The sequence below is a fragment of the Pundamilia nyererei genome, unplaced genomic scaffold (genome assembly GCF_000239375.1).
Source record: "Pundamilia nyererei isolate P.nyererei 1_Seehausen unplaced genomic scaffold, PunNye1.0 scaffold00278, whole genome shotgun sequence".
NCBI classification, from domain to species: Eukaryota; Metazoa; Chordata; class Actinopteri; order Cichliformes; family Cichlidae; genus Pundamilia; species Pundamilia nyererei.
The window spans coordinates 482,265-504,497 of NW_005187679.1; the positions used below are offsets into that span (position 1 = coordinate 482,265).

Consider the following 22,233-nt stretch of genomic DNA (forward strand, 5'->3'; position numbering starts at 1 on the left):
CACCACTGAACCAAAGGACAAGTTTCTGTGTGATACGCAGCTCACAGGACAACAGCTTCAAGCACAGCTTAATAGTGGTGGTAGTAAGCAAGTCTCAGTTTCAAAGACAAGACTTTGAGCTGCAGATTTGACAGGATGAGTTGCAGCAATAAAGGCATTGCTAAGATGTCAGAATAAGGCAAGAAGGCTTTCCTGGGCCATTAATAAACACCATCATTGGACTACTGAAGTCTGGAAGAAGGTATTACAGACTGATTAATCAAAATCTAAAATCTTTGGTTCATCACGCAGGATCTTTGTATGCCGCTAAGTAGGCGAGAGGATGGTTCCACAGTGTGTGGAATCAACTCAAACATAGAGGAGGAAGTGTGACAGTCTGGGGCTGTTTTGCTGGATCCAGGATCACTGACTTGTACAGAGTGGGAGGCTCCCTGAACCAAAATGGCTACCACAGCATTGCAATACCCTCTGATATGTGCCTAGTTGGTCAGGGGTTCATTCTACAGCAAGATAACAACCCAAAGCATAAGTACATGCTATGCCAGAACTATCTCAGGAAAAAAGAACGAGATGGTGAGCTTGAAAACATGAAGTGGCCAACACAGTCTCCAGACTTAAACCCATCGAGCTGGTTTGGGGTGAACTGGACAGAACAGTGAAAGCAAAGCAACCTACAAGTGCCACACATTTATATGAACTTATGTAAGAGATATGGGAAGAACTTTCTGAAGAATATTTAATGTATATTGTAGAAAGAATGCCATGAGTGTGACCGGTAGTGTATATACACACACACACACACACACACACACACACACACACACACACACACACATATTTAAAGATGACCCTGAGGGGATGCATTCTTGACATTAGCATAAAGTAGGTCTAAAATTATCCCCCCCCCTGGTGGGACAGACCACATACTGTGTGAAAGTTGGCAGTGTAGTGTCCAAGGTGACATGGTTGAAGTCACCTGAGATAGCAATGAAGGCACTCGGGTGCTTAGTCTGTAACCGGGCTATGGCGGAGTGGGTAATGTCACGTGCAGCTGTGGGGTTAGCAGAAGGAGGAGCATAAACCGCCAACAAGATTACATGAGTAAATCCCAACAGTGCACCGTTCAGTGTCCGGGCAACAAATCTGCTCTTTCATAGTTATGTGAGCAGGGTTATACCACTAGTTATTAACAAGAACGGCAAGCCCTCCTTTCTGCTCACCACTGGCTGCACTGTCCCTGTCGGCCTGAACAGCTGCTCCAGACCTTCTGCAGATGTGTTGTGATCAGGCATATCCTGATGACAGACATGTTTTGTACCTCTTTCTCTGTTTAGGCCTATCTCGCCGTCTCCCTCCTTCTCTTCTTCTGTCCTCCACCTCTGCATCCATGGTGTACTTTTCTCCAGATTTCAGCCGGTATATCCATGGTTCTGGCTGGTTAGCTGGCTGGCATCAGGGTGATCAGCTGATCTCTGGAGTAAACAAAGTGTGCGGTGTGTAGCTGCTGCGCCACGGTCCCATTCCTCAATGAAAGTAACAGTTCCACGGTAACAAGGAGAACCAAAACGCGCTCAATCCACATTTTTGAAAAGAAAGATATTAAAACAAACTCTCTAAAATACTAAGTAAAAAACTAAGAAAAAAAGCAAGAAAAGTAAAAGTAAAGAGAAAAAAACAGGATCAACTGAAAAAACAGGCTGCATGTGAGTTGATCCATGTGTGCTTCTGATTACATAGTAAAGCATAAAATTATTTAAATCAAACTAATTTTTCAGCATCATACACAGGATGTTTCTAATTTAAGAGGAAAAAATGGAAGAAAACATTTTAATTTTAGCAGCATTGTGCAGATGACAGAAAGGATTCAATCACAGTCAGTTAACGAGCACACTGAAGGGTATATCCTGGTTACAAATGACTTCAAGATTCCTCACAATGTCATTATATACAGAGGCCAAGGCAATGCCATTCAGAGTAGGTACCTGCTTAGAAACCATGTTTCTAAGACTTTTAGAAACAAGTTTTGTCTGAATTCAGAAAAAAGGAAATCAGAGGTCATCAGACCTTTAGTACTACTTCCAGCAGAGAACCTCATGGAAAAGGAAAACTATAAATCTCTGTGTGTAAAGAAAACTCCCCGCATGAGAAATCTTTAGAGGAATTACTTTAGGTAGGAAATACCCTCAAAACTAACTCCTGTAAGTAACAGCAGTTATTCAAGTTGCTGTTCTTAATGATATCTGTGTCCTGAGCCACAGCGGTACACATAAACGGGGTAGGTTGCATCAGAAAGGCCATCTGGTGTAAAATCTTTGCCAGATCAAACATGCAGCTCATCAAGAATGAGATTTTGTTACTGGATCGGTCAGGCACAAGTTAACAACTATTCAGTCAACCAATTCTTTCCATTCTGGTTGCTTCCATTAAAAATCTTCAACATCTTCAGCTCTGCTATTTCCAAGTCAGCCTCTCGTCTTTTTGTTAGTGCCACCGTCTCCAAATCATAAATCATGGCATGTTTCACTATTATTTTATCAACCTTCCCTTTCACTGCTATCCTTCTGTCAAAGATCACCTCTAATATATGCCTTCAACCACTGCCTACACTCTCTTCTTCGCCTCTCTTGTGCAATGTTCATAATTGACCCCAGATACTTAAACTTGTCCACCTTCACTACCTCTACTTACATCTTTACTACACCTTCTCATTCACACATATGTGTTCTTCTCACTTTTAGGACTGTATAAAACAATCTGGTTAAAAAGTCCACCGGCCTTTCTCCTAAACATTTCCATACCTCCAAACCTGAACCAAGTGTCTTTCCACTCTACATCCTCTTGATTGTCGTCCTCATTTCCTCCTTACTAATCCTCTGCACTTCCTGGTTCTTTAATGTCCAGCCTGACATTTTTTGAAGGGCACATTTGAAGATCGATTAAGCCACATCGAGGCAACATAAGCTGTAAAATTCCAAATGCAGTCTAAACAGTCTAAACAAAGCTATCAAGGAATAACATTTCACAAGTTATGTTACATATGTGACAATAGTGAAACAGGCCCCATTGTTTAGGTTTTAAAGCTTTACTTTAAAACCTAAACAATACGAAAACTGACTTTAATATTTCAGAGTTTGTTGCAATTTTATGCGTAATTAATATAATAATATTTCCTATTTTTCATTTACATGAATATCACTTTTAACGTCCTTGACTAAAGCAGTTTGATACCAAAGTCTGTTTGGCAGTATGAAGCCAGTCAAGTGTTCCCATAACTGTCAAAACATTGCCTAATTCAAAACAACTCAGACAAAATAACTGATTTTTTTCCAATCAATAAGGTTGAATGTGAATGCACCATGCCAGCAGATTTGTTGTCTGTGTGCACTTTCTGTAACATTTCCATGAAAACTTTACAACAAATAAAAAAGCAAGCACAAAGGCACAGAAAAATCTCTTTTAAATGGGGTCTTTAGTGGTTACTAAAATCAATTCAGTGAGTTGGAAGCTGACATATTTTCTCTGATACTCACAAAGAGCTCATCAAGAGCTTTCAAATGATACGAGAAACTGAATTTTCCCAGCAAATGTCACTCAAACCCTCTGAATGAAATTACAGCTGAAAACAAATCAGACGGGGCACAGGTTGGCAAGAAGCCAAACTCAAAATGTGCCGAGCTGAGAGAAACACAACACAAAGCGGTGTTTGGTTTGGTAGCACTCAAGGCAGAGTGTTGAGTGACAGCTTGTCGGGGCTTAGATGTATTGTTGCTGCTAAATGAAGCAAGTGCAATGGAGGCGAGGCTGCTGTCAATGCTTCTCTGGGGTTGGGGATGGTGATGGGGAGATGTATCCCTGTAGACTTAAGTTTGTGTGTTTGCTTTCAGTTTGGCTCAAGTGAAAACAATAAGTACTACATCTGCCTGCGGGATCCAACTAACCCTCTGGCTCTTTAGTGATGATGTCAGTTGACAAGAGTTGTCATGAGTCGAGCTTGCTGAGCGGCATGGCAGAGCACTGGGTGTAGATGCCACTTCACCTTACATTTGTAGAAAGGAGATGAGGCCGAGTGGCATGTGATTCTGTTTGTCACCTACCTCCTCCCCTATTTACGTCTGTGTAGATGGAGAGGATTGTTGTTTAAAGGGTTGGGGGAGGTAAAAGCTGCTGTCACATCCTGTGTTGCTGCGGTGTAGATGGCTCTGAGCAGAAGAGATCTCAACTGACAGGTGACTCCCGCTGGCTCTGATAATGCTCCTTTAAACTCGATCCTGATTCAAATCCATCTCATCAAACTTACGCAAACCTTCAAACAAGTCATCTCAGAGTTCCTTTTGAAGCCGGCTAAAGTTTGACTGTTTTATCAAACACACAGCACAAGTTATTGATTTAAAGGTCAGACACAATTGATTATGTTGTATTTTACAAAATTTGTGTAGTGTAGTGACACTTTGGCTCCCATTATCATAAGGGACAGGGCCTGTAAATAAACACTTCCACGAGGAACTTAGCTACAACTGGGAGGATTAGAGATGCTGTAGCTTAGACACTTGCTTCTTTGCTTTTTTGATGCAGGAAACCGCTTTATTCCAAAGATGCAACCATTAGCCCCACAATGTTCACCAAATTTAGATGGATCCAATTTGATTCTGTCATAGCAGACAAGGTACAGCTTCCTGACACTGCATATCAGGAAGATGTTTGCACTGTTATTGTTGTAAATTGTGAAAAACGTGCAATATTTGCTCACATCTCTTAAGACTAAAAGGTTATTATAAAGGCATTAACATATAACTGAACACTACTGTTTAATCCTGTAAGTTATAATACTGTTTTATAGTTTCTTCACAAAGGCTGCAAAGCAGGAAAATCAAACCTTACAAAATTGCTTTGTTGTTTTTCATTACTTAAAAAAATAAAACACAGTCATAGTGTCATTTAAGCCACTAAAATAGAGACATAAGCTGCAAACATGTTTTCAATTTGCCATAAAAATGAAAAAAGCCACTAAAACAATAAAACGATAAAACGATAAGACATGAGAAAATAACTTTTAGTTAGGAATTAAATTGTGAGAAGAAAAAGATTAATGGCCGACCCTTCAGAATAAATTATCATTCATAAAGGAGAGAAAAACTAGCTGTTAACAAGAACTGTTAAATCACAACTGAGGTGGAGCTACTATACAAAAATGAAACAAGGAAAAGTATATAAAGAGTGTTCTGGAAGTAAAGCTGAAGGTGTGATGTTGACAGTTGTCAGCGCATTAGCCCCACAAGTGGGATTAGTGGCAGAAAGTATTCCTGGTGGAAAGAGTGATGATTGGAGAGACTTCAGTGGACATGTAGGTGAAGCGAACACAGGTGATGATTAGGTCTTGGGTTGGTATGGTGTTAAGGTGAGGAATGTGGAGGCAGATGAATTTTGCGAAAAGAACAGAAATGGCTGTGGTAGTGAGGGAAACTGCCAAGAAGATATGTAGTGTATGCTGTGGACGGAGGATAGAAGACAAAGCAAAGCTAAAGTGGGATAGTCGAAGAGATGAAGAAAGTAGACAAGCTGTTTATTGAGTTGAGCATAAGGTTGAACATAAAGAAAAGAGTAAAGATGGAAGTGTACTAACAAGAGAAGAGACTGTGCTGAGAAGATGGAAGGAGTACTTTGATGGGGGAGATGAATGAAGAGAATAAGAGAGAGAGCAGGATTGATGGAGAAAAAAACAGGACGAAGAGGGTAAGTAAGGTGAAAGTAAGGGCAGCTATGAAGAGAATGAAAAGTGGAAAACCACTGAGAATATTTATGAATGCAATTAAGTAGGACTGAACTGAATGCTAGGGTGAGATGGAGGCAGCTGATCCACTGTGGTGAACCCTAAAAGGACTATGTGAAAGAACAAGAAGAAAGATTAGTGCAAAGCAAAAGAGTACGACTGCTTTAAGAAGTCGTGAAATATGTATTTATATAGTTTTTCAGAGATAAGAGTCACAAAGTGCCTTACAAAAGCTAATATAGAAAGGTATAATTAAACGGGAATACAATTTTTATAATTAGGAAATTAAAAAGTAAAAGAAGCAGAAATAAAGCCAATATAAAAGAATAAGGGATAAATACAGAAACATGAATAAAAATGACCAAAACTGAGGTGCCTTTAACAATACGTAGAGGAAAAAACAGCAGCGTCTGTGATTTTAGCAAACAATTAAGAGAAAAAAAAGGATTTTTGTTTATATTCAACTACTGAAGCTCTCTAACAACCATAAGGAATTGTGACTCTGGTTCATCAGGAGCAAAGATAAACATTGTGATATCATAAAACACACACACAAAAGTTCACAAAGGGTGTTAGGGGTGGATGTGCAGCTCGAGTTTGCTACCCACACACAGTGCTGGCATTGGTATACTTTAATCCCTGCAGTCCCAAAACCTAACATCTTAGCAAGCACCAGACTACTTTACATGGAATTATCTATTCCATATAAATATTTGACATATCTGAAATTCCCAAATGGAAATCTTGAAGAACTGTAAGCTAAAATGTATGTTAGAGATTTGATTTTAAAGTTAACATCTTCTAGTTTCCTAAACTATGCTTATTTACCATGTGGATAAAATAAAACCTAGCCCTAACAATAGCACTAAGTGATTTGCCACCAAGCGAGTGGATGTTAAGTGATCAACATTTGTTACCATCTATGCTCTTATTTAGACCTTTTCATTCTGTAGAAATGAGACAAAGATCTCCATGCCTGTGGAGTGCAGTTACTCTAATGATTCCTAACTACCTGTTTCCGTGGACGTGGGAGGCGCAGAAGGCATAGCTGTAGTGTAGCAGCATTGGGTCGACGAGAGCATTGTTCTCCGAATAATCCATCAGCTCCTTCAGGTAGCTCAGATGGCGGTGGCAGCCTCGAACACCATACCGAGCACAGTACTCATCCAGGACAAACACCTGACCAGGACTGAACCAGCCCTAAAGATAAAATACATGCACACCAGACAGATAAGTTGAAACAAACCAACAAAGATTGGCTAATAAAGCGTCAGACCTTAGTGACGTGTACGGGTTATTTAGACTAATTTTGCCTTCTTTTTTGGAGAACTTCCACAGATTAAACATTTCTTTCAAGCCACTCATCTTATCAAACTTAACATCCGCTAGATAAAGTTTAAAGTTTAAAGCATAGTTTAAAATTATATTGAAACGATTTTCAAAAACAAGACGGGGGGGCAGTTGTGGTGTCTGATGAGGACTCATCTGATGCCTCTGCTACTTCAGGTTTACCTGCAGTTTTTCACAAACCTGTCCATGCCTTACTATCAGCATAGAACAATGCATTAGTTTTATTTTTCCTCCTTGCACCTCCCTTTATAAAACTTTTTAAATTAATCTATAGACTTTATTATCATTTCAGTGCTTTTCAATCGTAAAACAATAAATTGATGTTACATTTTTGTAAATATTCTTTGTTTATCAAACATATCAGTGTTGGGATCCTTATAGCCAAAGTGCATGACTAATAAAAGATAATTTATGTGAATGATTTTATTGTTTTAAGAAAGATAAACCTAGGACTTGAGAGAAAACACAGTTTGTTCCAAAGTTTAGACATGGCTGAACATCCTCTTCACAAATTCCTGTAACTGTGGGAGATGCAAAACAAAATGCCACAATTAGGCACTACAAACTCAAAAATACTACAATTAAAAACCAGTCCAAAGGTTAACTCTTCTATTATTAATTCTCTGCTAGAATTTAAAAAGATAAAAAGCAGGAAAAAGGTGTGGAACAACTGGAACATCTTGAGATGTTCATTAGCTCAGTCATCTCGCACATAATCACTAAATTAGGCATGAAGCTTACAACAGTAATTAGGATTCCTAACAGAAGGAACATTAACAAATTAGCGCCTCTAGTGAGCTGACAGTCCCCCCCCAAAACACACACACACACACACACACACACACACACACACACACACACACACACACACACACACACACACACAGCTCTTCACCAGGCAACAAGCAACTCAGGAGAGAAGAGAACCAGGAGAGAAACAGTTTCACCTTCAACACAGGTTGCGTATGTACTGGATTACCTGTCATTTGAAAGTCAAAAGAGTCCGTTTGTATAGCAAAATGACAGTGGGTAGATCAAATGTTTCTTTTAATAAAATAAAGTGATATTGTCTAAAATTCAAATACATGAAATTGTAAAGTGAAGGTTGTTCTTTTGTTTGATTGTGCTTCTGTGAAATAGTTTTTCTTCCAGCACAGCCACTTTAGGATACAAAATGTTACAGAAATGTCATGACTTTATACTTTGATTTCAAAGACTCTTTGAAAAACTAGGCGAGAGATCACTGGTTGAAATACACTGAATCTTTTGTGAATTAAGAATAAATAGCATTCGTGCCTTGATGATTCTGTAACTCACTTGGGAAGAATACTTTTTTCAATGTTCATTTGTTCATTTTAAAAAAAAAAGGTTCCAGTCTGTGTAGAGTTTGCGTATTTGCATATTGTTGTGATTAAGCCGAAAGAGGCAAAGATTTATGCTGACATTCAGTGTTAAGACGTGACTGATATTGAAAGAAAAATCAAGTAAAATGAGAAAAGGCAGAAATGAATGGTCTTTCCAAATAGAGCAGGGCGATATGGCCATAAATATTTATCACGATATATATTTGAAAATTTGCGATAACGATATATATATATATAATAATATAACGATATATAATTGATGCGAGACAAAATACAACTCCACAACATTACTAGTGCAAAAAGACAACCTTCCATTTATTTTCACTTAAACAAGAAGCTGGTTTTTATGTACATTAAAGCTTTATAAAAATGTAACAGTGCAAATGCAAATTCCTTGCTGAAAGTTTAACCAAAAGGCATTTCCAGTAGAAATGGGCTGACACATCCTGAGCATAACCATGTATAATATCCACTGAAGTTAAAAAGAGGTGCTTTGCAACATTAAACTGCAGTGTGCAGTACGTATTTTTCGGACCATAAGGTGCACGGGATTATAAGGCACATTAAGCGAAACAAAGCAGTCAGATAAATCAAACTTTATTAAACTCATTCTTCTTGCTTCCTCCACTTCTGTACCATTGATTCATTAATGTTGAATTCTCTGGCAGCTGCTCTGTTCCCATGTTGTTGCACTATATTAATGACTAACCTCGTATTGTGGATGGATTATCTCAGTTGTTCTCCTGACTGAAGTTTGGTCCGTTTACAGCATCCTGCCATGCGATTGCATTTGTCTCTAACTATCAGGAACCTTAACGTTAACTTTTATAAGTGTAAAAGTGTTAGTGTTCGTCCTCCAGCTTCATTGTTTATGTTATGCTAACATAGCTGTGTTGCTAGCGATCACGTAGCACATCATTATATACCAGCTAGCCCAACTTCAGTAACCCTACAAACGTCACTGCTGTTTAGTTTCCTCTCTTCATTTATGTTGGAAGTGATAGCAGAGCTGTACGTTTGAATTTTTTCAGAAATCTCTCAGTCAGAACATGCAATATCATGCTTAGCTAACTAGCAAAACTAGCGAGCTAACTCCCGCTAGCTTCCTGCTAACTTCTAACTCCGTTAAATGTAATAACTTTTGTTTTCATGGATGCCTGGAAGTTAAACTTCATAGTTACACCTGGTAAAGCAGCAATGCTGATCGTTTTATTAAAGATGAAAGAATTTAGACAGTTTTTAACTCTCAGTGATGCTGCAGTGTTCGTTTGACCTGAAGCATACGGAGTTTAGGACCCAGATTACTCCCAGATTTAAGAGCATCTTAGTCCGACAAATACGACAATAACGACGGCCGCTTGCATGACTGCTCCCCTACCCATCTCAAGGGGGGATGAGTCGGACTACAGAGATGAGGTCAACAGACTGACTGAGTGGTGTTCAGTTAACAACCTCCAACTGAACACCATGAAAACTAAAGAACTTATCTTGGACTTCAGGAAGGGCAGAGCAGACCCGGCCCCACTTTACATTCACGGGAACTGTGTGGAGAGGGTACGCTCCATGAGGTTTCTGGGCGTGCAGATCTCTGATGACCTCTCCTGGACTGCAAATACCACGGCAGTGGTAAAAAAGGCCCAGCAACATCTCCACTTTCTGAGAGTGCTCAGGAGGAACAACCTGGAGGAGAGGCTGCTGATGACATTTTACAGAGCCACCATAGAGAGCATCCTAACGTACGGCATAACAACATGGTATGCAGGGTGCTCAGCTGCGGACAGGAAAGTACTGCAGAGGGTCATCAACACAGCCCAGAAGATCACTGGCTGCTCTCTGGCCAGCCTGGAGGTCATTGCAAACTCTCGGTACCTCAGCAGAGCTGGCAATATCATCAAGGACCACTCTCACCCCAGCAATCAACAGTTTGAACTATTACTGTCAGGCCGACGGTACAGGTCACATAAAACCAGGACAAACAGATTCAGGGATAGCTTCTTTCCCAGCGCTATCACCGTAGTAAATAAGCACAAAAACAATTGAACCTGCTTAGCTATACCATACCGTCACTGCCATTATATCATGCTGCTATTCATACTGTCATTATATTAATGCTGCTATGCTGTATATATCTTACTTACTATTGTTTGAATACTTGTGATTGTTTTATTGTACTTTTTATATTTTACATTATATTTATTATTGAATCTTGCACCAAGGGAGTGGCACTCCAATTTCGTTGTACTCTGTACAATGGCAATAAAGGCTATTCTATTCTATTCTATGTTCTGCAAAAAAATGTGCTTTGTCGTGTATCTGACGGACAAACACCAAACCAGTTCCACATCACTGAAGTTGCACCTTTTTCACAAACCAATTCTGGTTCATCTGTTTCACTCAACAATCGGCCATGTGCGTATGAAAACAAAGGCACTGCGCATGCGCGTTTTACTCATATTCTATCGCGATATTTTATTTTCCTATCGTTGCCTAACATTATACCGGTATTACCGTGAACGGTATAATATGGCCCAGCCCTATTTCCAAAGACATTTTATACTGGAACTTGTTATATTCAAAGATAACACAGTCAAAAAGGTATGTATGGTAGTACACAAACTTCAACCGTTCCAGAACGTTTGGCCACCACACGCAGCCATTTATTTGTCAAGTCTCTGGAAAAGAGTTCAAAGAATACACAGTGTGTAAGTGGGTGCTTGGTCTCTAAGGTTGAACCCACTAGGCAGTACCTTCAACAAGGCCAAACAGAGTACTTTCAGGAGGGAAGCGCTGATCCAATTTGTCTGATCCATTCATTTCAGTTCTATATTTTTCCTGTTTATGTCACCATGCAACAGCTGCAGCTAAGTAGCATGAAGGATGCTTAAGGGTCAGCAGTTTGGATATACTACACCAACAGCTTCTACATGTTTTTATCTTATACCTGGTATGGAATTAGAGTAGTGAGAATGAATATGAGGTAACCTCTCCTGCTAGGTGCTAGATGTGAGAATGGGCAACTTCTACTCCACTACTACTCACAGTGAGCCTCCTAAAAGTATTGGTTGAATTTGAAAATTCACTATGAACACCATTCAATTCATAAACCACAAAAAAGAGGTTTTTGTTTTTTTTTTTACATCTTTCCAAAAGAAGATGCAAGAAATTATTTATGTTGACTTAAAAAAAATCTGCTTGAAAGATCATTTAAGGATTTGAAATGAAAACTACTTCCAGTTTTTTTATTTAGAGTCTAAGTGACATGCTGTTTCTTGTCAGGTTTAACTGGACCTGACAGAGCCCCCTCACCCCCAACCCACCCACCCAAACTCTCAGTTTGTTTGTCACTTCTTCAATTTCTTCATTTTTCTTTCCGTCTGTGGACTTGAGCTATTAATATCGCACCACGGAAGGAGAGAGAGAGGGTCTTGTCGGCAGGCGTTAAGCGACAAGATGTTCCTCTGTGACAAACAGATGGCACACTCCAGTCTTGGCACTAACAGCTCAATTAGCAGCTAACGAGCCGACTGCCTTGTTAGCTCCATCAGCCGTGGCTGCCTATCTCCATGTCAGAGCGCCAACGTCCGCCACCCCCTCTGAGGGATGACATGACCCATGAGGAGTCAAAGCAGTGTGGCAGCTCTGAAGTAGCGAACAGCTTGGCTTTTCATCACCTTACTACAGATGGAAAGCTGAGAGTAAAATGCTAAGGATTTTTTACCTCCGGGTCTTGCTGACTTCTTTTTGGCCAGTTAGGCCATTTTTTAATCCAAGAATTCTTCTGACCCCACCAGACAAGAGTAGTCACTTCATCATGCAGATTTGCATGGCATATGTAGAATTACATGCTCTACATATTCTTCATCAAAAATATCACCGTCTTTGTCTCACTGGGAATCCAAAACAAAGGCAAGACATGGCTGGTATTTAAGCACTACTGTTTAGTTTCTGTAACCTGTAGATATGCTTGTGTATGCCTATCAACAGCAAAGTGAAGCTGAAATGACAGCAGCTCAGCCAAACAGACCCAATAGAAGGTCTACAAGAAAAAACAAGAAGACTTTACACACTGAATTTATTAGTTTTAGTGATTCTTCTCACAATTACTGACACGTTACTTGAGGCCTGTACCACAAAGTTGGTTCAGCATACCCATGGTATCATTAGTCAATCTGGATTCACTTACCCTAACAGTGGCAAGCGGTCACATGAAGCTAGCTATCAACTCACTAAGTTTCCCCAGGGTTTCCCTTGTACATTCACATAAAATGGGTGACGTTAGCAGAAATGACTAATCACAATTATGAATAAATGTACTGGCATTAGAGTAACTGATTTTACAAAGGAAGATGAAACTATACTATGGGGAAAAATCTGAAGAGGTTAAACAAGTAATACGACCAGCAAGGTACAGTGGGGCAAAAAAGTATTTAGTCAGCCACCGATTGTGCAAGTTCCCCCACCTAAAATGATGACAGAGGTCAGTAATTTGCACCAGAGGTACACTTCAACTGTGAGAGACAGAATGTGAAAAAAAAAATCCATGAATCCACATGGTAGGATTTGTAAAGAATTTATTTGTAAATCAGGGTGGAAAATAAGTATTTGGTCAATAACAAAAATACAACTCAATACTTTGTAACATAACCTTTGTTGGCAATAACAGAGGTCAAACGTTTACTATAGGTCTTTACCAGGTTTGCACACACAGTAGCTGGTATTTTGGCCCATTCCTCCATGCAGATCTTCTCGAGAGCAGTGATGTTTTGGGGCTGTCGCCGAGCAACACGGACTGTCAACTCCCGCCACAGATTTTCTATGGGGTTGAGGTCTGGAGACTGGCTAGGCCACTCCAGGACTTTCAAATGCTTCTTATGGAGCCACTCCTTTGTTGCCCGGGCGGTGTGTTTTGGATCATTGTCATGTTGGAAGACCCAGCCTCGTTTCATCTTCAAAGTTCTCACTGATGGAAGGAGGTTTTGGCTCAAAATCTCACGATACATGGCCCCATTCATTCTGTCCTTAACACGGATCAGTCGTCCTGTCCCCTTGGCAGAAAAACAGCCCCGTAGCATGATGGAGATTATCAGTGGTCTTGTATGTCTTCCATTTTCTGATGATTGCTCCCACAGTTGATTTTTTCACACCAAGCTGCTTGCCTATTGTAGATTCACTCTTCCCAGTCTGGTGCAGGTCTACAATACTTTTCCTGGTGTCCTTCGAAAGCTCTTTGGTCTTGGCCATGGCGGAGTTTGGAGTCTGACTGTTTGAGGCTGTGGACAGGTGTCTTTTATACAGATGATGAGTTCAAACAGGTGCCATTCATACAGGTAACGAGTGGGGGACAGAAAAGCTTCTTACAGAAGACGTTACAGGTCTGTGAGAGCCAGAGATTTTCCTTGTTTGAGGTGACCAAATACTTATTTTCCACCCTAATTTACGAATAAATTCTTTACAAATCCTACCATGTGAATTCATGGATTTTTTTTCCACATTCTGTCTCTCACAGTTGAAGTGTACCTCTGGTGCAAATTACTGACCTCTGTCATCATTTTAAGTGTTATTGCCAATCGGTGGCTGACTAAATACTTTTTTGCCCCACTGTAACTGCCAGAGGCCAAGCAGCTGAGTGTGAGAGGTAAAGAGAAAAGCACCGTAGAGTAACATAGCATTATAGTTTGCACTTTAAGGGGTTTGGTCAGTAAGACTGGAAAACAGCTACTATATTAATCAAGTTTAGTCTATCTGAAGCCTGGAAAGAAAGCCAACAAAAATACAGACTAAGTTAACTGCCTTATCAATGTGACAATGCTATCATTCAGACATCTGATAGATTTTAATCAAAGATTTCATTAAATTAATGTTTAAAGGACAGTTTTAGTTTTTATTCTCTCAGCTGCACGCTCAGTGGTGTTTAATAGTTTGACAGTAAAGAATAAATATAAACAGAACACAGGTTTATTCTATGTGGAAGTTTGATACAAGGTCAGCATGTACAGTGTAGGTATACTGCTTTAAGATCATATATTATTGCTTACAGAACACTAAAATTGTTCCTGGGTGAGAGAGGACAAAGAGCGATTCTGACAGGGAAAAAAAATAATAGTGGAAAAATTTAAGGAATCCACGTCTCCCTGCCTGAGACAGGATCACCTGGTGCCTTAACCAACTAGCTATAGTCAGGCTCACCACAGTACACAGTCTGCAACCAGTTTCCTGGAGAGGTGTTGGACTCTGTTAAACTCAGGATTTGCCCTAGGTGAGAGGGGGCAGGCAGGGGTAGGTATACTTGTACGCTACATGCACATTGGGGTTTTCCTTGGTGGGCTGTTTCCCTGCGCCTCCGGGTCAGGAAATGGGTCCCTAATGTTGTTTGTGCCTATATGCGCAAGTACCCAGACTTCATAGAGTCACTGATGGAAAACCTTGGGTGAAGTTAGACATTCCACCGCATCTCTCGAGGTTTAAAAAGTGTCCGCTTCCTCACACATAATTAATGGCAGATTTAATGCAACATTAACTCAAGCTGAATTTCTGAGAGGACTGAAAATTATAAGAGTATTTTAGGCCAATGTTCACGAACTGCCTGTAATATTGTTTCCTGTTTCTACTTGATATCTCAGTTTGTGTGCTATCAGTGACACAGCTGATATCCACAAAATAAAATACAAGTTTAACTTTAAATCTTAAAAAAAAGCAAAGCTACATCTTTATGTGCTGAAATCAAATGATGGCATCTGGCTGTCAGGATCTGGGCAGACTGTGTGTGTTTTTGTGTCTTCTGCTGCAGGTGATTTGGTGTGCAGACACCCTGGGGTCTGAGTACTAATTTCTGGAAATCACTTAGGGGAGCGTTTTTCCACACACACATAAAGATTTGGTCACTTTTATAGCAAGAACAAATCCAGACCTGGGCGCAGGTCCCCCGCCCCCCACCCTAGAACAGGTCACATAATGTTGCTCCTGAAGCATTCATGTTGACAGCCAACTTTGGAGTATGTCCTGTGGTGGCTTTAGTTCAGGTGGTAGAGCAGGTCACCTACTAATCGGAAAGTTGGTGGTTTGTGATCCCCATCTTCTCTAGTCTGCATGCCAAATATCCTTGGGCAAGATATTAACCCCAACTTCCTTTTTGATGGCTGTGATTCACACACTATGAATGTTAGATAGAAAGCACTTACATAGAACGAGGACAGAAAAAAGTGCTTGTGTCAGTGGTGAATGAGGCAAGTTGTGTAAAGCGCTTTGAGTGCTCAGAGTAGTAAAGCTATATGTAAGAACCAGTCCATTTAAGATTTTTCCATTATGTGCAAGCAGTAAGTCAGGAACACAACCATCTGCCAGTTAGCTCAAGTCATCCTTGGTCCCAGATTCACCAAAGCTGTACATTTCATGCCACTACCCAAGCTACCCTCAGCATTTTAAACAGCTAAAAGGTTAACCAAGCATGTGTTCAGTTTCTATGGCAACCCTAGTGACATTTTTGATATTGTGATTTTTTTTTTCAAGCAGTCAGATTACAAAGTATTCTAAATTATTCTTAATGAGGAATTAGGCAAAAATTTACATGTGCAGTACTCCATACAGTTTACATCCTTTTAGAGAAATATTATGCAGAATTAATATTCACTTTAGTTCAGTTCAATTCAGTTCATCTCAAATCACAAAAACAATTGCCCTAACAATCATATGACCCCCTATGAGCAAGTGCTTTCGTGACAGTAGGAAGGAAAAACTTTCTTTTAACAGGAATAAACCTCCAGCAGAACCAGGCTCGGGGAGGGACGGCCATCTGCCACAATAAGTTGGGAGTTATGGGAGGAAGTCAGGACAAAGACATGATGTGGAAGAGAGCCACTGATTAATAATAACAAATGATTAAATGCAGAATAGTGTATAAACCCACTTTCTGGAAATAAAAGATTGACATAATGACTATTACCTACACATTACAAATCCTTATGATAATATTTTTGATGCTGACATTTTTGGGGGGGGTTTATAACCAAAAGTGAACACTTAGAATTCTACGCTCAAGTCTCGAAGTTACCAGCTAATGCTAACTAGCTTTGGTAGCAAGCTATATTCATAGACTTTACAAGGTACAGTGCACAGAGACACATACCTGATTGGTAAATGGACTGGTTCTTATATGGCACTTTTCTACTTTAACTGAGCACTGAAAGTGGTTTTATACATCTTCCCTCATTCACCCATTCTCACAAGAATTTTTTCCAGGCTTTTCTTATGTAAGTGTTTTCAATCTAACATTCACACACATTCAAAATTCATTTGTTTGCAACTACAAGCAGAACTGAATCTGACTTTTTCCCCTCAGTTGAGGCTCCCTCTTCCCAGTTTCACATTTGCCAAGCTTGCCACATCCTTAATAAAAAATAATCTCACCATCTCCAGGTCTGCCTTCTGGGTCCAACTTTAACCTCCCTGACATTATCAATTTGTTAGTCAAAGAGAATGAGCTGGAAAGAATATGCAACAGATCCGGGTTATTAAAATAAATGGAAATGTACTAACAACTAGAGATGGCACGATACCACTTTTTTATGTCCGATACCGATACCGATATCATAAATTTGGATATCTGCCGATACCGATATGAATCCGATATAGTGTTTTTTAATCAACAAAACTGTTTTTTAAATATCTTGCTGCATTTTGTATGAGTTCATACTCAAGTTTAAAACAAAAACTACACTAAAGCTATTCTGTTATACCTGTATGCAAAAAAAAATATTTCATAGTTCAGCAATACTGATCAATCTAATAAACTTAAACCTACACCATCCTCCCAATTCTGGTATTTTAAAGAGTACTTAGCATAAATATTAAGCAACCTAACTAATAGGGTTCCAACTCCCAGCAACAACAAAAATAAATAAATAAAAAATAGGGAACCACCCCTCACGCTCCACCTCATGATGCTTAATCGACGTAATCAACCTTAATTTGATGCAGTGTGAAAAAAATACACAGAAATCAATTCTTTTTCAAGAAATATTAAATAGATTCAACATCTTTCTTCAACAAAATTGCAGACTGCACAGATGGTACCTTCCCAAAGGAAAAAGTACTATAGCTTACTAGGGTATATTAGACTTAACAGTTACTATATACAATAATGGACTTCTATACATTTTACATCAGATTAAAACTTTGGGTATAAGATTCAGATAAATATTAAATAATTAAAAACTCGACATTTTAAATGAGAATAAGAAAGAAAAGTATGTCTTTGTGCCCCCTTTTCCCTGTTAATGCCCTATCGGCCCCCCTGGCTAAACTTTGCTAGATCCGCCCCTGCACAGTTACCAGCGTCAGCTACGTAGAAAAAGATCCTGGTGTAGAAAGTAATATTAAATACATTCTAACAACAGCTTATCAAGCTTAAACGTGCTGCTGTTGTTCAGCCGCTGGTTTCCTCTTTCTGGTGCAAAGTGGGCCAAAAGCAAACAAGAGACACGGACTCGCGACAGAAAAGCCGATCAGCTGATCGTTAAGCAGTTTCATGATTGAAGTAGCAGCCGGAGAGCGAGAGGCAGTCGCTCGTTAAGCTTAACGCAGGAATGCTTTACAAACATTCAGAGATGGACTTACACACTTGCTTTACTTCTCTCGGGGATAACTTTGTCGGAGATGAAATGCCGGGTTGCTAGCGAAGCTCCAAATACTATCCAGACCACCGACAGGTCCTGCATGCCACAGCCGCTCTATCACGTGATGCATACTGCTCCGACGTGCTAACGTTCTGAGGTGAGTTACGGCGTGTTGCAAGTTTTGTGAGGTGCTTTCGTGATATTTAATGAATCGGATTAAATTTTTTATTTTTCTCCGATATCCGATCCAGTAATTTAGGTCAGTATCGGACCGATACCGATACTTAATATCGGATCGGTCCATCTCTACTAACAACTGAAAAGAATATGTTGAGAAGTTGGAAGGAGTACTTTTAACAAGGTTATGAAATAAACAGAGAGAGAAAAGAACCAATGGAAAACAGCAAATCATGAAGGATTAGTAAATAGGAACTGAGGGCAGCTGTGAAGAGAATGAAATTGGAAGGCAGTTAGTCCAGATGACATACCCATGGAGAAGATAAGCAGAGACAAGCCTTCCATCAAAGACTAGTTTATCCAAAATGCTCATGCGCCTGAAAGGAGAAGTCTCAAAAAAAATCCACCTGTAATAAGTTGAGCTCTGTTCTGTGAAGATTGACTTGCCTATTTTGGGAGTTACTGCCCCCAGCGCTCCCATCCTATTAATGTATCCCCTTGCACTGATGGTTACATAGTAGCATTCCAAAAGTGCCTCATTTTCATGTCTTGCTCACCGATGCCATCTTGTTCTATTAGCACACTTCTCATCAGGGTGTCCTGGTTCCTCAACACTTGATGTCAACCTTGTTAATCTGGGCACCATTCGAGTTGGTATGGCTTCATATTTATGTCTCTTGCTCATGTCTGAGGTGGGCTTGGCAGCAGTGCTTAGTGACATGCTTGTCTTCAAGGTGAACAGCCACAAGTAACAGTATCCTCATGGAGGATGAGACCATAGAAAGGTGCAATAAAGAAGTGTAGTGCATGTAGGAGGAACCTGCCACGCCTTCGCCAGAAGTTGTCACGCCGGTGGGACGTGCTCTGGCCGAGCCGGAGATTAGTGCACCGGATGGACCGACAACTGCCAAACCACCTGTGAGCCCTGTCTCATGTCACGCCTACTGCACCAGACACCTGGCAAGCTCCCCATGAGCCATGGGTTGTGCCTGCTGTGCCGCCGCTGGATACGTGATCAACTCCCAGATCCCATTCATCCCTGCCACTGGTCCATTGGCCACTGGCAAGGAGTAGATTCAGCCGGACCTCCCTGGCCTTAGTCGAGCAATGAGGGTATTTGGCAGGTGTGGTTTGTGGCCCCGCGGCAGGGGAAGCCGACGCAAGGGAGCGTCATCAGCAATCACACCTCCCTGCATAAAAAGAATTAACTGGGTCCTGAGTTTGTTGTTGTTATTGTGTATGTATGGCTGGCAGCTGAAAAGCTGCAGGTATGTTGAAACAGCAACCGAGGATTAAAGTGTGTCAAAAGTGTGAACTATGGTGGTGCGGTCCGTCCTTACTGCCACAATACACAAAGGATGCTGAATATGGAGATGCCAGGGAAAAGTAAAAAACTAATGAGAAGATTCATGAGTGAAGGAGGACATGCACAGGACTGGTATAACAAAAGAGGGTGCTAAGCATTGGGTGAGATTGAGGCAGATGATTGAGATGATCCTTCAAAGGAGCAGTTGAAAGAATAACTGAGAAGTACACAAAGAATTATATTAACTAGAACAGTGGTTCTCAAACACGTACCACTAGAGGGAGCCCACCCAAAAACTTTTTTAAGATTAATTAATATACCATGTTCTGATTGAGGGATTTCTAAAAAGTTAAAATGTACAGCTCTGCTATCACTTCCGACATAAATGAAGACAGGAAACTAAAGTGATGTTGTAGGGTTACTGAAGTTGGACTAGCTGGTATATAATGATGTGCTACGTGATGGCAAGCTACACAGCAATGGTTAGTATAATATAAACCAGGGGTCAGCAACCTTTAAGACCCAAAGAGCCATTTGGACCCAGTTTCCATGCAAAAGAAAACACTGGGAGCCGCAAATACTTTTTGACATATAAAATGAAAATAACACTGTATATACTGTTTTTTTACCTTTATTCTTTGTGTGAACAACTAAGGTGTGTTGCTTATGAAATCCATGAAGTGCTACAGAGAAAATTACATTTTATTTATGTAATTAACACATATTGAAAGCCGGCTCTATGCGTCAGCAACCATGTGTGAAAAGTGGTCAATAAAGAGATGCTGAAAAGCGTGTTCATGCAAACATCGTCAGGTCTGCCGTGGTACAATGGAATTTCTGCTCCTGAACCTCCGAACCCCCTGAACAGCAGGACTGTAAGCTGTCATCTGTGAGGCATGAGCGGTGTTTGTTTTTAACATAGTTCACGGTGGAGAACAGCTGCTGACATAATGTGGATCCGAAGACCCACAATTGGCCTACCTGGGGTTGAAAGTCTCGATAAATGCACGGCGTTTTGGCAGGTACGCCGGCTTCCGCGAGTGTGACGCTTATTTTGAGCAATGAAAAAATAATAAAATATAATTTTATTTTTATATTTCAATATCACAATAATCTTCCAATTTAGAACTACAAGTTAAAAAAAAGAACATAAATAAAATACACTTCAACTAAATACTTGTTTATTACTAATCTACTTTCCCAAACCACGCGGAGCCACACTATAAGGACTAAAGAGCCACAGGCGGCTCCGGAGCCGCAGGTTGCCGACCCCTGATATAAACACATTAGCACAGTGAAGCTGGAGGATGAACGCTAACTTTGCCACTCGATAAAAGCTAACACAAGGGTTCCCGATGGTTAAGGACAAATGCAATCGCATGTTGGGATGATGTAAATGAATCAAGCTTCAGTCAGGAGAACAACTGAGATAATCCATCCACAATACAAGATTATTCATTAATATACTGCTGCATGGGCTGGGCTTTAGTTACATTGTAAGGTTTTAAAAACTGAGCTTTAAAATGAACAGTGGTAATAAAAACCAAGAGAGTCCGACAGTAATCACTGCCTCATTTTTAGGGTCTTACTGAGATTAAACAGAACAAGATACAAAGCATTAAAACATGTTAAAAACACAACAGCCTTGATAAAGACAGACTAGCTTTGACCCGGAAGCGGGATTCATACTGTATGTCCTCACTTAAAGACCGGATAATCTACCTGTTCTAAATGTTTTAATGCATTACAGTTTTTATTATTATTTTCACTGTCACATCCTGTTTATGACAGTTAAAATAAATAACATTCATAAAAGAAATAAAATTGTCTCATGTAAGCTGTATATGGTGCTAAATAGGCATACACTACTGTACTTTAATGTTGGTACTTCAAGAGCCACATATTTTATGAGGTGGTATTCATTGTAAAAAGTTTGAGAACCACTAGTACATCCCAAATTTAGCCTTCATTCACAGTAAGTAACACGTTCATTAGTATGGCTTCACACAGATAGTAATTTCCATCATTCGGAGACTAGAGAAGTCAGTTCAAGGAAATCTTCCAGTTTAGCTAATCTCACCAAGAATGCACATACAGTAACTACTACCATCAAACCTGCTCGAAAGAGATGGTTAAATGTTCATTCTGAACTACATCTGAGTGTATGACTGGGTATAAACGTTGTCAACTCTTATTTTTAAAGGGTCAGGAATCATTGAAAGTTTATTGGAGCACAGCGCTAAACGAGTGAAGATTTCACACAGTTAATAGGTACCAACTTCACCAAAAGGTTACAAAGTGTTTGCTCAAAAGGAGTTATCAGGTTCTTTCTATAACATTCAATTCAATTCAGTTTTTTTTATGTTGCACCAAATCACAGCAGCAGTTGCCTCAAATTGTTTTATATTGTAAGGTAAAGACCCTACAATGATACAAAGAAAAACTCAACAATCATATGACCCCCTGTAAGTGTGAGAGATACACATATTGACGGGGTCGGGTTATGTTAAAAAGTATAAATGGTTATACTTTGTTCATTGGTTCAAAGGTACCCCACACTTCTTTTTTGTTTGCTTGTTTGTTCTGGTGTATTTTTCATTTGAACTGTTATTCTGCCAGAGTACTCATTTTTACAAGATGGCATTGAACGCCCCATTG

The 22,233-nt window shown here is 39.9% G+C and overlaps 1 protein-coding gene across 2 annotated transcripts in view; it reads right to left on the bottom strand.

Annotated features, from left to right (window-relative positions):
- The window catches only part of cadps2 (Ca++-dependent secretion activator 2), a 174,761-nt gene that overhangs the window by 80,228 nt on the left and 72,300 nt on the right, over positions 1 to 22,233 (bottom strand). For both annotated transcript variants that reach the window (XM_013915256.1, XM_013915255.1), the window contains exon 13: positions 6,780 to 6,967. In XM_013915256.1, the coding sequence (XP_013770710.1) occupies positions 6,780 to 6,967 (188 nt within the window). The remainder of the gene's footprint in view (positions 1 to 6,779; positions 6,968 to 22,233) is intronic.